The 16,099-nt window shown below is 46.1% G+C and overlaps 1 protein-coding gene across 1 annotated transcript in view; it reads left to right on the plus strand.

The window, feature by feature from the left end:
• The window catches only part of LONP2 (lon peptidase 2, peroxisomal), an 87,295-nt gene that overhangs the window by 15,959 nt on the left and 55,237 nt on the right, over window positions 1–16,099 (plus strand). The window contains 1 exon segment of the mRNA XM_060253746.1: window positions 14,271–14,412. Coding sequence (XP_060109729.1) covers window positions 14,271–14,412 — 142 coding nt within the window.

The raw sequence follows: 16,099 nt of genomic DNA on the forward strand, positions 1-16,099 counted from the left end.
ATCGGACTGGTCTGCAGTTAGCAGTCTGGCTCTTGTCCCCTCTCTTAAAAACTGGGGAAACGGTACTAGTATTTCCGCCCTGATGTTAAGAAAGTGGCTTGGTTGGGTTATTAATCTCTGTGTAGGGAATAGCTGGTCAAGTGCTCAGGCTGTGGAGCTTGGGGCAACAGTCCTGCTGATAAAATTTACTTTTGAATACCATTCATAAGTCTGTGGCTTGGATAGTCCCCCCCGGTTTGTCAAATATGGGAGCCCTGATGTATCTCATGTTATGGGATGCCATGTTTTTTGTTGTTGTTCAGTTGCACAGTCGACTCTTTGCGACTCCATCGACTAAGCCACTCCAGGCCCTCCTGTCTTCCACAATCCTCTGAAGTCTCAAATTCATGTTAGTTACATCAGTAACGCTGTCCAGCCATCTCATCTTTTGCCATCCCCTTCTTCTTTTGCCTTCTGTCTTTCCCAGCATCAGGATCTTCTCCAGTGAGTGCTCCCTTCTCATTGGGTGGCCAAAGTATTTGAGCTTCAGCTTCAGCATCTGACCTTCCAGGGAACAGTCAGGATTGATTTCCCTTAGGACTGGCCAATTGGATCTTCTTGCAGTCCAAGGGACTCTCTTATCCAGCACCACAGTGCATTGAATCCTGACACATGGCACATTCTTGCTGTGTGTTGATTAGAGCATGGGGATGAAGCAATTGGAGGACGCTTTCCTAACTGTCATATGTCCGTGCTAGTGCTTAGGTATTTTGGGAAAGGAAGATAAGTGAATAGTAATAACAACAATAGATGGTATTGTTCTTCCTTTTGGCATCCAAATAACATTCTTGGAGTTTACACTGCTGTTGAAGATTTTTAAAAATTGAAACGGAGAATTTAAATTACCTAGGGTCTTCATTTGGACTTCACGGGCTCTGCATGAATTTTGGAGCCTTGTTTATTTTGTGTTTGCCTAGTGTCAGACTGTTGATTTATTGTTAAGTGAGTAGAATCAGGCCAAGCGTTGCTCAGGCTTGGCTGTCGGAAGCCCTTTTAAAAAGTAGTTGCGGCCGGTTGCTATTCACCAGGGAACCACTAGAGGTTGTTAAATGCTTTTTATGGAACTTATTAAAAAAGAGAAAACGCCTGGCTGAAGAAAGTTAACTGCTTGGATGTCAGTTCTGTAGCCTGAGAGTTTTGTTAGCTGCAGTCTGGAAGATCAGAGCTTCAATACCAAGGCTCCCTTTGGATGTGCAAAGACTGGTGTTGTTTGCTGGGTGCTCTTTGTCTTTCTCTCGCACACATGCCTACACAGACCCCGCCCCCCCCCAAGCATCTCTTTGGGTTGCATTGATATTTACTTTTGAAATTCCCTTCAGTGTTAAAAGGAGCATACAAACAACGCAAGGGGCTGCACAGGTGGGACAGTGATGTGGGAAACATCTTGAAAGAACCTCTGGATTGTGGCCCAGTGATACTATAGCATTAGAATTTTTATCTAGTGCTGAACTGAATAATCTCTACACAGCTTGGGACCAGGGTATCTGAAGGACCGTCTTCTCCTGTATGTTTCTATGTGGGAATTAAGATCATAGGAAGAAGCCCTCCTAACAGTCCCACCCAGGGGTGGTTTGTAGAAAGAAAAGGTGGTGGAGCTCATCCAGGGATTGTTATGCAGCTTCACCTACTATTCAGTGGACAAGGTGGGAAGGAGGAGGTGGAATTCTCAGAAAGGTTCAGGAGCTGCACTCCTGTGAGCTCTCGCTGAATCCAAGACCTGGTCCCACCAATCAAAAAAGCTCATTTGGTGGTTTCATGGAGGGGAGCCTTTTCGGTGGCAGCCCCACAATAATGAACAATCTCCTCAGGGAGCTGCCCCCCTGGCCCCCTCACTTCTGATCTTTGCTCTGTATTATTGGTGCTTGGGGGGCACAGTGGGAGGGCGTCTAGTGTCCTGGCCCCACTGATGGACCTCCTGGTGGCACCTGGGTTTTTGGCCACTGTGTGACACAGAATGTTGGACTGGATGGGCCATTAGCCTGATCCAACATGGCTTCTCTTATGTAGGCCATTGAAGATGGTTTAATTTAGGATTGCATTTGGTTAAATTTACTTGGGGTCTAGAGGTGATTTTAAATTTTGGTTGTTAGGTTTTTAATGTATGCGTTTTGCCTGTGTTGTCACACACCTTAAGCTACGCAAGGAAGAAAGGCAGCTAAAAAATGGTTTGAATAAAATAAATATGTTGGCTTCAAATCACCCCTTTTGGCCCACAGGAGAGCCAGTTTGGTGTAGTGGTTAAGTGTGCGGACTCTTATCTGGGAGAACCGGGTTTGATTCCCCACTCCTCCACTTGCACCTGCTGGAATGGCCTTGGATCAGCCATAGCTCTGGCAGAGGTTGTCCTTGAAAGGGCAGCTGCTGTGAGAGCCCTCTCCAGCCCCATCCACCTCACAGGGTGTCTGTTGTGGGGGAGGAAGGTAAAGGAGATTGTGAGCCGCTCTGAGACGCTTCGGAGTGGAGGGCAGGATATAAATCTGATATCTTATTATTATTATTATTTCGTCAAATGATATTGAGATTGGCTTTGCACTTTTTTTCAAAGCTAGCAGCTAGGAATATGACCTGTCTTTTTTTTGTTGTTGTTGAGGGTTCAAATGACGAGATTCTCTCCTCCCTCCCCCATCCACGACTTGGAGATGTGATATAGGATCCGTCATGCTAGTTTGGGAGTTATTGCAGGTATTGGACTACAGATAAAATCTGTGCTTCCCTTTTATTGTCTACAAAAGTCCTTGGTATATTGATTTATCGTCAGTGAGCCATCCCTGTTTATGGTTCCTCAGCAATGCAAAGCCATTAAACATAACTGTGCATGAACCACAGGTTCACACCTGTAAAAACGGCACAAGCCATCTGTGGCTGGTGGCTGGAGGAGAATCCTAGGATCCCAAGGGCTAGTTCAGAAGTTATGGAGTCCTCCTGGCCTTTCCGAGGGGTTTCGATCAGATATGTTTTGGAAGTTCTGTGCTCGAAACTTAATCCCCGAGAGTGCCTGACCAGATTTAGATTGGGACTGTGGCATTTGGGGTAGCAAGCATAAAGTCCCCCAGTGCTCTGTTTTCCCAAGTTGAAAAAGCCCACCCCATCTCACCTGTTTGCTGTCAAGCCACAGCCAACTTATAAAGTTGCGTTAAGTAGGGGTGTCAAACACGTGGCTTGGGGGCCGAATCAGCAGGGCTCATATCAGGTTGAGGCTCCTCCCCTCCTCATCCCCTGGGGAGGGGGGGGAAAGAGCAAGAGCTTCCTTTGCCCAGTTCCCTCGATCGCAAGGGAGAAAAACAAAGCACATTTAAGGCCGACGAAGTTTTACTCGGGGTATGAACTTTTTGCCTTGCTACAGAGAGAGAGACTGTTTTGTTGGTTCATTATGCCAGGGCTCTCTTGGGTGCAACTGGTTTGCCTTACCCTTCCACTGTATTCATGCCGTCATGATCCAGTCGTTCTCAGTTGGAAAGCAGTGTGAATTATTTTGATGAGGAATAACAACAAGCCAGTGAGGTGGACTAGGCTGAGTGAGTGTGTTTGGCTGTGTCCTTTATAAAGTTCATGTCTTCCCTACCTGGCATTATATTTTATGACATTTTATAAAATGATGCGCACGTGACCCGATAAGATCACATTTATGTCAGATCAGGCCCTCATAACAAATGAATTCGACACCCCTGCCTTATAGGGTTTTCAAGGCAAGAGACACTGCCTGCCTCTGCACAGCCACCCTGGCATTCCTTGGGGGTTTCTCATTTAAATACTAACCAGGGCTGACCTGCTGTGCTTCCGAGATCTAACGAGATTGGGCTAGCCTGGACTGTCCAGGTCAGAGCTGGAAAAGCCTGTAGGTACTGCAGTTTGCCTGGAGGGGGGAACTTTCATGTATCAATAGTTATTGTAACGTTTCCCGCCAGAGCAAATAGCAGTTCCCTGGGACCATTTCCGGTTGGGAAAGTGATGCAAGGGTAGGGGGGGGGGGGTAGGCTTAAGTCCTAATTCAGTTTGTCCTCGTGCGGCTGGGCAATTATAGAACTCCAAGAACACCTCTGGTTAGAACTTCTCATGGCTTTTGTAACGTGAATTTGCTGGGGCTTTGAGAAGAGATGGCCGAGGCTCCCAGAGATCAAGAGAAGACCCTTGTCACAAGCGCACTGTTACCCCATCTGCCTGGTCCAGTTTTTTTAAATCGAGAGAGGGGGCTCAAGGAAGCCAGGGGAACAGTAAGGCACCGGAGGCTCTGGGCTCTTATGGGTGAACTCTCTCTGGCTGCAATCACCCACACTAAATTATGCACTTTCAAATCCACTTTCTATGCACTTTCCAACTGGATTTGACTGTGTGAACTGGCAAAATCCAGTTGGAAAGTGCACTGAAAGTGAATTGAAAGTGCCTTATTTAGTGTGTGTGATTACAGCCTCAATGTACTTTCCAACTAGATTTTACTGTGGCAAAGTCCAGTTGAAAAGTGCATTGGAAGTGGATTGAAAGTGCATTATTTAGTGTGTCAACATAGTTAAGTAACAGCTGTGGTGGCAAAGGGGGAGAGAGAGAGTGTGTGTGATTGTCTAAGTACATCAGTGTGCAGTGCCTCAGAAATGTCTTACTCCCTGGTTCTGATTCCTGACTTCACATTGCTGCTTTTTCTTTCCCTGTTTTGTTCAGCATAAGACCTCTTGGATTGTAACAGATTTAGAAGTTCGCCCCTCCCCTTTAGAAATGCGCCCCCCCCCCCCCTGCATTCAGAACATCAGCCTTAGTGAGGAAATGTCGTGGCCCAGATCTGGGTTTTGAGAACCATGAGATGTTCAGATATGGGGAATACCCCTGACCCTACCACATAAAGGCATCACGTGCTCTGCCAGCAAAGGAGCACAAATGAAATCGGTCTTCTATTAGGGCTCTGGGGGATTCACTACTGTTTCCCGTTCTGAGAAAACAAAGTCAGATTCAAAAGACAAACCCCAAACCGGCACTTTCTAGCTGTCCTTTTGCTTTCTGTGCGCAGCCGTTGTTTTTTTAAAAAAGTGTTACCTTTGAAACCAAAATGGTTTCTGAAACATTAGAACAGGGTGCAGCTTCAGACTTTCAGGTTCCTTCTTAGCATGGATCTGGCTTCCTTAAAAAGACCTAGCCAAGACGCTGAGACTTTGGAATAACCTCTGAATATCAGCTCAGTAGGGATACTATGGTTGGGAGTGGGGGCTTGGTTCTTCCTCTTGGAGACCTACTCAAAACTGACTATCTTCTAGTTGCCTACCCATGCTGCACTGTATACAGGCCCATAGCCAGGATTTTAAGAGTTTGAGGGGGGCATGTAAAAAAGTTGGGGGACACTTATTTTATTTATTTATCAGATTTATATCCCCCCCCCCCCCGACAGGCTCAGGGCAGCTAACAACAGTTTAAAAACATTAACAATCAACAAATATATCATATTAAAAATAAAATATATACTAAAACATGTCCATACATATGAAAAGTCCAAGATTGCAAGTTTCTAATTTCCACTGTATTAATTCAATGAGATTGTCAGTGCTGTAAGGTAATAGCCACCTCCCCCTAACCATTGAAGGCAAGGTTGAATAATTCAGTCTTACAGGCCCTGCAGAACTGTGGCAGGTCCCGCAGGGCCCTGATGTTTTCGGGGGAGGGCATTCCACAAAGTGGGGGCTATTACCGAGAACGCTCTGGCTCTAGTGCTGATGAGTCGAGCTTCTTTCGGTCCAGGGATCTTAAGGAGATTTTGAGACCCTGAACGTAGTGCTCTCTGGGGTACGTATGGGGAAAGGCGGTCTTGAAGGTAGACAGGTCCCAGGTCATTTAGGGCTTTAATGATTCCCCTCCCCAGGCTGCTGCCGCCATGACTTGGGATGCCCAACTCAGGGTGCATAACCTTCCCTCCTGCCCCCTGCCTCTGTCACCAATGCTCGAGGGGCCATAGGGGTGAAAGCTGAGAGGCTGGGGCCACCCCCTTCCTCCCTCAGTGCGCCGTTTAAATCAGGGATGTCAAACTCATTTGTTATGAGGATCGAATCTAACGTAAATGAGTCCTTGTCTGGCCTGGCCGTGTTGCACCGGACCATGTGTGCACCTATTTAAGAATAGGTAGCGGACATATAAACTTTATAAAGGACACAGACAAACACAATTAAAGATTTTTAAAAACTTAAAACATGCTTAAAACATTAGCACTTGTTGGTCTTAAAGGTGCTTTCTTTGTATCTCTCCCGTGGGATCTAGGGAACTGAGCAAAGAAAGCGCTGGGTCTTTCCTTCCTTCCCCAGGGGACCGGGGGGGGGGAGGAGCCTCAGCCAATAGAAGGAAGAGAGGCTTGGCTCAGTAGCTCTGCTGTGCGATCGAGAGAGCCTGCCAAAGCAAGGTCTGCCTCCCCCCTTCCTCCCCAAGGGAGGAGTGTCAGTTAATGGAAAAAATAGAGGTTTTGCTCTGTAACTCCTGTGCAATTGAGCAAGCGTTGCAAAGCAAGCTGTTATGCAAAAGGAAGCAAGAGAGAGGGAGAAGGAAGCAGATGATAGCCAGTTGCTTGGGGGCCTGCTGAAAGCCCTCCGGGGGCCTGATTTGGCTCCCGGGCCGCATGTTTGACATCCTTTGTTTGAATGGGCAGAAAGGGCAATGGCTGCTCCTGGGTACCCCATCCATGGAATTTAAATCATTGGGGGAGGGAGGGGGTGGCCCCCAGCCTCTCAGCTTTCATCCCCACGGTGGCAGGGGGAGGAAGGGGAGGCCGGGGCACCCAACAGGAAGTCAGGGCAGTGCCCCCATAGGCCCCCCCCATAGCTACAGGCCTGATTGTGTACATTGTTTAAATTAGCTGAATATGAACAGTGTAATAAGTCAACTGAAGTCCAAGTGAGTCCTTTTCCTCGTATTCAGTAAGGTTGCATGGGAACAATTAGCATAAGCAAGTGGAGGGTGGAGTGAGAGAAATGTCTTTGGTAATTGCCACATTTAATTATATAATTATCACTTTATATATCATGGGCAGCAACTGCAAAAATGTTTTGCATCGAGCCACATACCAGGGGTTGAGTTGCTATAGAAAAACAAAACAACAACTACGAAGGCGTGGTTATATTGGTGGGTGTAAAATGAGGCAGGATTTCCCCAGAATAAAAATTTCGGAACCGGCTGCTAAAATTCCAATTTTTTTGTGCGCATGTTGTTCAGCGAAACTTTGGGAAGTTTACACCTAACCCCATCAAATGTCCAAACTGAGAGCCAGTTTGGTGTAGTGGTTAAGTGTGCGGTCTCTTATCTGGGAGAACCGGGTTTGATTCCCCACTCCTCCCCTTGCACCTGCTGGAATGGCCTTGGGTCAGCCACAGCTCTCATAGAAGTTGTCCTTGAAAAGGCAGCTGCTGTAAGAGCTCTCTCAGTCCCACCTACCTCACAGGGTGTCTGTTGGAGGGAGGAGGTAAATGAGATTGTGAGCCACTCTGAGATTCAGAGTATAAAGCACGATATAAATCCAGTATCTTCTTATATATGCATTTGTACCCTACATGCCATCTAGCTGCTTTGGACTAATGGTGACCCTATGAATGAGTGTCCTCCAAAATGTCCTGTTGTTAACAGCCTTGCTCAGGTCTTATGAACTGAATGCCATGGCTCCCTTGATGGAATCAGTCCTTCTCATGTTGGGTCTTCCTCTTTTGCTGCTGTCTTCAACTTTCCCTCGTGTTACTGTCTTTTCTAACGACCAAAGTACAGTAGCCTGAATGCAGTCATTTTAGCTTCTAGGGTAGGGGTGTCGAACTCATTTGTTATGAAGACCAGATCTGGCATAAATGTGACTTTGTCAGGCCAGGCCATGTGTGTCATAAAACGTAATGCCAGGTAAACTTTATAAAGGATGCACACACACACACTCAGTCAGCCTAATCCACCTTACTGGCTTGTTGAGTCTCAGCCAACAGAAGGAAGAGAGGCTTGGCTCAAGTAGCTCTGCTGTGCAATTGAGAGAGCCTGGCAAAGCTAGCTCTCCTTCCCCCACTTCCTCCCCAAGGGAGGAGCTTTGCTCTGAAGCTTCTGTGGAAGCAAGAGAGGGAGAAGGAAGCAGACAACAGTGAGTTGCTTGTGGGCCTGATAGGAGCCCTCTGGAGGCCCGATTTGACCCTCGGGCCGTACGTTTAACACCCCTGTTCTAGGGAAGCTTCTTATATCCCTCTGTGTTTGTAATACGCCTCGCTACCTGTTTTAGAAACTGATAAACACGGTACGCCAATGATGTCCAAAGTGGTGCTCAGGGGTACTGCGGTGCCCACTGTTGGGTTCTCTAGCACCGGTTTGCTTCTTCACAAAAGCACCTTTTCTGCAAAGCAAAAGGCCAGCCCTAGTTCTCCGTCACCTCAGTAGAATCAAAGGAATCAAGGAGGCATCACCTTTGTGTCTGCAGGGAGCGCCTGGTCAGAAACTATTGCCTTTGCTGGCGTGCAGCCTTCCAGTACTTGTTTATTGGCAGCCGTTTTGTGATTGACCCATTGTGGCTGCCATTTTGGTGGCAGCGGCTACGCCCCAGTCTCAAAAATGCCAAAAGTGCCCACTGGATCAGGGACCCACGGTATACTAATCTGCAAGATTAATGTATTTGACCGACTTTCCAGGAATTCTCAGCACAGCAGCTTTTTGCTTACTTCAAAGGGGCACGTTGATTTCCTAGTCACAAGCTGACATTCAGCCACGCAAGCAGACGGTGACCTCTGTTAGCGAAAGTCCTTTAAAAACTCTTCCTGGTCTTTTAAGGAAAAGTCCTTTAAAAGCCCTGCAACATGATTGTAGAGAAATGCCCGACATTGTGACACTTTGATGGGACTGGTCTGCATTGTTAGGATAATTCTGTTTTTATGCCACATATCTGAAACAGAACTGTAAATGGTTTTACTACCAGCTTAGGAATGTTGACATTGTTTATTCCCTCAGAGCTTGGCTGTGTTACATTCATCACGTCAAAAATAGCTGTGTTGAAGCAGTTGGGAATTCTGAGCTCCCACAGAGGTGGGCAGAGAAAGGTGGAGGAGATTGTAGATAGGTGTGGGAAAACAAGAGCTGCTGGTGTTCTCTCTCTCTCTCTCTCAGAGCCAGTTTGGTGTAGTGGTTAAGTGGGCAGACTCTTATCTGGGAGAACCAGGTTTGATTCTCCACTCCTCCACTTGCAGCTGTTGGAATGGCCTTGGGTCAACCATAGCCCTAGCAAGAGTTGTCCTCGAAAAGGCGGTTGTTCTGTGAGAGCTCTCTAAGCCCCATCCACCTCACAGGGTGTCTGTTGTGGGGGAAGAAGATATAGGAGATTGTAAGCCGCTCTGAATCTCTGATTCAGGGAGAAGTGCGGGGTATAAATCTGCAGTCGTCTTCTCCTCCTCTCTCCTTCATCACTGCTTCCTCTCCTCCCCCCCTCCATAATTAGCTGCTAAAGAGGATCAAGAGGAATAAACACAGGGAGAGGGGTGGCCAGAGGTGGTTTCTTCCCCTGTGGGTTTGCTTGTAGCACAGCTAGGGTTGCCTTTCTCCATGAGGAGTCTCGACATCTCCCAGAGTCACAACTAAGCTCCAGATCCAGAGAGATCAGTTCCCCCCTGAGGAAACGGCTGCGGTGGAGGGTGGAGACTGGCATTACGTCCTGCTCAAGCACATTCCCTTCCCAAAAACCCACCCTTCCCAGCTCCAACCCTCGAATCTCCAGGGATCTGCCAACCCAGAGCTGGCACCCCTGAGCAATAGAGCCCTCTTCTGTTTTCTCCATGGGACCATCGGAACACTCCTCTGTTGAAGCACGGCCTACACGTAACTGCCCTTGATGTGGCGAATGCCATGTTTAGCCAGGCTCTCGTGCTGCAGATGCTTGTTGCAGACGGTTGTTTATGTTGGAGAAACAGCAGAACCTGAGGATTTGGATCCAGTTGAAGCAATTTTTTTTTAATTTTTCTGGGCTGGGAAGAAAACCAGCATAAATATTCCCAAAGTGAAAGGTATTTGGAGATTGTAAACAACAAAGCCAGAGTGCCGGGCTGACAGAAATGAAGTCTTTATTCCGTCCGTTGCGTGGCAGCATTCAAGATTAAAGACCAGAGAATGTCATGGAATGTTTGCAGTTTGTAACCCTTCCTGGCCATTGGCCGAGCAGCTGTGATGTCACAGAATGTTCACAAATATGCTAAGCGGGAAGGGTTAGGTCTTAAGAGAGGACTTTGTAACAGATGTCTAGTCGTAGCCAACTTCCGGCAACAAGAGATGAACAGAGGAGGTTTGCTGTTGCCTGTCTCTGCATAGCAACCTTGGTGGTCGCCCATCCAAATAATAACCAGGGCCAACCCTGCTTAGCTTCCGAGATCTGCTGAGATTGGGCTAACCTATGCTATGCAAGTGAGGGCAGTTTCGGTTGGATAAACAGTATGGGAGAAAAGATTCAAAGCCCCTTCCCTGTACCGCTTTGCCAATCAAATGCGAAGCCCCGGCACCTAATTTAAAATAAAAAGGGAAGGAGGCCCAGTTGTGGAGCTCCTGCCCTCATGTGTGGTTTGGTCCTTAGTCCTATCGTGGATGGGCTCTTGCAATGCACTGTTTCCCGTCCTGACAATAGTCTGTTCTTGTGGGCCGTTCATTGTTACCTGCCTGCTGTGCTTTGCAGCCAGAGCCAGCCCTAGACTGTCTGGCACAGCATCCTAGGCAAGGCTAACTTCTGGTCCCCCCCCCTCCCCCAGCACTGATAACATCACCGAGTCACACAGTGACCCCAGAAGGCCGGCACCCTAGGCAATTGTCTAGTTTGGCATGTGGTAGGGCCGACCCTGTTTGCAGTGCATCTGTGTTCAGGACTCCCAAGTATTGCCAAACTCTCCCCCCTCCCCCCCATGCTTGGCAGTGGCTCCTCTGCATGCTCCGGCCCAAGCAGGACAGTGTGCAAGTTGGAAGCTTTTCTCCGAGGTTCGCGTCCCCCCCCCCTCCCGCCAGACAGGATATGCGGCTTCATTGCAGCCGCTCATAGCTCCCAAGCTGGGTTTCGCTACTCGAATTTCTCTGCATTCCTAGCAGAGGTCTCAGAGAAAAGCAACAGGAAATTCCCACTCGAGCCCTTCAGCGGCACTTCCTTCCATTCAGCTCACCCTGAAGTCCCTGTTGGTTGTTCCGCTTGATATGTCTCACTACCCTCCTTGTGCGTTCAAGTAGCCACTTTCAGATCTGACCTGCCTTAACGTTAATGCTCCTTTCTTTAGACCTCGCTTTAAGACCCTGAGAATATCTCAGCTCCACCCTCCAGCTACTTTTGAGATAGGAGGCTGTGGGGAAAAGCTTTAAAGAGTGTGTGTGTGTGTAGGGGGGAGGCTTTTCCCCCACCATTGTTTTCCCCTGAGGACGTCTAAAAAGTTTTCGTACTGGAAAAAAACTGCGGAACTCTGAAAAGAAGCTATTGCAAGATATTCTCTTTTAGAATGAATGAAATGCTTAAGGCACGGATTTTCACATTAAGAATATATGATGATTTTTATTTTTTTGTTTTTAGTTTTAGTTTTTCCAACGGAAGCAATTTGGAGTAGCACTGGGGGGGGGAGGGGAACCTCCTATGAAATATTTTATCTTGATTTAAAAAAGCTTTGTTTTCTTTTGGGTTTCAATATTTTTTTATTCAGTTTATAAGGAGGGGGTTAGGGATGGGGGGGGGATACAGAAAAAATAAAGGCGAGGAAAGGAAAAAAAGAAAAAAACCATCATCTTGCTTTCTGCGTCATAAATCTACAAAATGTTATTCCACTATTTACATGATCAGGATTAAAGACTGTAAATTAATTCTTGGTAATCTACTAATTTACACAGTTATAGTTTCAGGGATACAGGGATAGAATATAATATGCGACTTTTACAGTAGAGAAAGTACACCAGTACATTAAGCCAGTCATAGAAAGGTTTCCAAATATGGTTAACATCTTTCATGGATTTGCCCTTCAAAAGAGATGAGAGTGTGTCCATCTCCAGAATCTTATCAATTAAGTCCTTCTTCTGTGGTGCCTCCTAAAAAAGCTTTATTTTCTGAAACATTTAACTCATTCCAAATGTACAGCATGAAAAAGTTTGAGGACTTTCAGTTTTTCTAGTGGAAAAATCAGGAAATCTTGAGGAATAATGAAAAAACCCTCAATCTATAGATATATGTGATATTTTTCAAGTGTTTTTAGTCTATATGTAAATAACGTTGGTAACAATCAGTATACTATAATGAGTTTCATGGTAATACTTTATTAAAGAATGCAGTGTTTTGGTCATTATAAAATTTAGCTTAATATCCAAACATGCTGGCAGTTCTACCAGTTGTGACTCAATGAGAGAGTTTCTGTCCAAATCCATGTTCTTTTTTTATTATGGAATTTGTTTTGTACCTTCAACTTTTATTTTTTTTTCCTACCTGTCAGATGGCAAAAATTAAAGAAACATGTGCTGTGGCAGCATAGGATTAACATTTTGTAAATCTTTCTCAAGTATGGGGTATAGTGATTTTTCTTACGGAAAATGGGGATATTTATACTTTTAAATTCCATAAATGTACCAAATAGTACTATTTTAGATGCTGATCAAATTGTAATGCATGTCATGTTGTTAAATCAATAAAATACGTTTTGGTGTGATAGGAAAGTTTTGCATATATTTGCGTTCCCGCCCCAAATTTTTCCCCATTTTTTTTCTGAAGTGGGGGGTTCCTTGGTTTCAGAATTTCCAAAAACTTTATATCTTTGCAGCCACCAGGTTAGGTGTGGGCCTGACCTAAATTTCTCATTAGAAATCTGAATATAAAATTCTTCTAAGTTTAAATAGCAAAATGGATATTCATGACTATCAGCAATCCAAATGTGTTTTCAATGGATAAAATTCACCTGCAGTTAATATGCAAGTAACAGTGATAGGGCCTGTACTCCGTTGCTTATTGTTCAGAGGATCCTGGCCATTAAAACAAGCATGTGTTTATGGAGTGATGTTTCAGGGTGGCCATACTGTGGCTCGGGAGTCACATGTGGCTCTTTCACACACATTGTGTGGCTCTTGAAGCCCCCACTGCCCCATCAACAGTTTTGGAGAAGGCATTTTTCTCTCTAAATCTTCAAGCCAACGGCTTGGAGAATGCATTTAAAGTTAAAGTTGCTTTCTTTCCACCTCTACCTCCCCATCTATTTTCCTTCCTCCCTCCCTTCCATCTTATGGCTCTCAAACATTTGATGTTCATGTCTTGCAGTTCTCAAACATCTGACATTTATTCTGCGTGGCTCTTACGTTAAGCAAGTTTGGCCACCCTTGGTATAGCTCAGTGGCGCCCATGAGTAGATGGGTTTGGTCCCTAACATCATTTTAAAAGATAACAGGCCTGAAAAAGAAGACATTTTGCCTTTGGAGCACAAAGTACTGAATTTGATGGCCCAGTCCTCTGACTTGTTAGAAGATGCATCTTTATAAATATGTACAACTGATCAAAAAGCCATTTCCATGATTCTCATTCACAAATGTTTGTCATGCCCCTGCACTGAGAGCCAGTTTGGTGTTGTGGTTAAGAGTGCAGACTCTAATCTGGGAGAACTGGGTTCGATTCTGCACTCCTCCACATGCAGCTGCTGGGTGACCTTGGGCAAGCCACAGTTCTCTCAGAGCTGTTCTCTTAAGTGCAGTTCTCAAAAGCCAGTTTGGTGTAGTGGTTAAGTGCGTGGATTTCCCACTCCTCCACTTGCACCAGCTGGAAATGGCCTTGGGTCAGCCATAACTTTTGTTGGAATTGTTCTTGAAAGGGCAGCTGCTGTAAGAGCTCTCTTAGCCCCATCTACCTCACAGGGTGTCTATTGTGGGAGGGGGGAGTAAAGGAGATTGTGACCACTCTGTGATTCTGAGATTTAGAGCATAGGGTGGGATATAAATCCAATATCATCATCATCTTCTCATCCAGAGCTTTCTCAGCCCCACCTACCTCACAGGGTGTCTGTTGTAGGGAGAGGAAGGGAAGGAGATTGTAAACCTCTCTGAGACTCCGGGTGAAGGGCAGAGTAGAAATCCAATCTCCTTCTCCTTCTCCTCCTCCCCCTCCCCCTCCCCCTCCTCCCTTGGTGCTTATTTCAGCAGTACACGCACCATTTAAATGTTTAATTTTCATTATATTAGAAATGGGTACACAAAGTTCCTCACTTCCAGGGCTGCGTCTCGGTCTTTTGAGTTTTTCCCACAGTCCGTCTTTCAGTCTCGCTTGCTTTTTCTAGGCGCACCTATGTGGGCAGCATGCCTGGGCGAATAATCAATGGCTTGAAGACCGTGGGGGTTAACAATCCCGTATTCTTACTGGATGAGGTTGACAAGCTCGGGAAGAGTCTGCACGGAGACCCGGCTGCTGCACTGCTGGAGGTAAGGCAGTGCAAAGGCTGCTTCCTGGTTGCCTCGGCTGCGTCTTTCCAAATCATCGCTCTTGCTCTGGGCTTTCGGGGGATTGTCCGATCGAAAGACTGGATTTGGGAGGTGGAGATAACATTGAATGAAACAGAAGGAGTCCCATTCCCACTGGTGCTTCTGTGTTGTGTTAACCGGTAAACAGTCAGGGGGGTTAATGCATCGGAGCCGGGGTGCACAACATGAGGTCCACTGATGCGGCCCCTCGGTTCAGATTCCGGTGGCTTGGCAAGTATCACTGGTCCCCATTCTCTCAATTGGCTGCAGCTTCAGACAAGCCCAGCTGGGTGTGTCAGGGCAGCTCAGCACTAAAGAAATGACTTTGCAAGAGACAAGCGGCAACTCTTGGGCGATTCACCAGAGAGGCTCATGTCTGGGATAGTTCCCAAACTCTCAGAGGAACTCCCAACTCCTGCAAGTAGTCGGGAGCTTCGAGTGGGCGGGTAGCTGATTGATGAGGGCATGCTGTGGGCCAAACTAGATGTGCTTTTTTCCCCCGGAGGAGTTGGATCCAGGTTCTTCAGGCCCTACTCTGTTTCCCTGCAGCCACACAGCAGTTCTGGGGGTTGTCTGTTTTTTTTTTTTTTTAAAGACACTGTTTAGCCTTGAAATGCAGCTGTAGGGAGAGGAAGGGAACCCACCTTCTCCCCCTGCCCCCAGCCCTTTTCTGCCCCCAAATGGCACTGGGTGTCGTTTCAGTGCAGCGTCGGTTGTTTCTGCTGTGTGGTTTGCTTTTGAACAATTGTTGTCATTTGACTCTGAAACCTGTGTTAGTTGCTTGCATTTCAAGAGTGTCGTCTGCCTGAATGTTTGTAGGATTAACACACACAATCAGTGGCCCAAAATGACAGTTCTCAATTTGGGGATTGGATATATTTTTCAAATGCGTTGCTAGATCATTCTCTAATCCTAAAATCTAAAGTAGCCCCCTGGTTCAGATGAATCAAATCTGATCAACTGAGATCCCCATACCTGGTTAATATCTCCAGATTTAACATCAGAACATCCTTCACAGCTCTCCGCTTTCAGACCATGCCAGCAACTCTGTTAACTGGTCGATATTCTCACATCCCAACAGAACAATATTTTTGCATTTGTGGTTCTCCTATGATAGAGAATTTCCCCCATTATATTCTATCATGTCCACTCTACATTGCCCCCCAAATTAAATTTCTGTCTGGAGTACTAACCTCCTTAAAAACTCACTCAGAAACTGAAAAGATTATATTTCTGTTATCTGATAACGATGCTCATGTGTCCTATAGTCTTTTTGTTTGCCCTTGCAGCTAAGAAGATAAGAGCAAGAGTAATATCAAATGCCGTAACTTCTTGAGGTTGGCCTTTCTGGGGGACTTTTAAGGTGGTAATTGGAAACTTTGTTGTCCGGGTTCTGTTTTGTTTTGTAACAGCCAATGGCTATACACAATAAATTTTTGACTGACTGACACAGAGTCAGTGGAAAACCTGGCTAGCCCACATTGTGTCTACATTGTTTCAGGCGCTAAGGAAGGTCATTTGTGTATTATTCATGTGAGCTTTCCTGGGCCTTCTTAGATGGACAAAAAAAGGATATAAATATTTATGTATTCATTTATGCCCCTCCTTTCTCCCCAAAGCGACTTAAATCATTCTGTTCTCTGCCATT

This window comes from Heteronotia binoei, chromosome 14 (assembly GCF_032191835.1).
Source record: "Heteronotia binoei isolate CCM8104 ecotype False Entrance Well chromosome 14, APGP_CSIRO_Hbin_v1, whole genome shotgun sequence".
Lineage (NCBI taxonomy): Eukaryota > Metazoa > Chordata > Lepidosauria > Squamata > Gekkonidae > Heteronotia > Heteronotia binoei.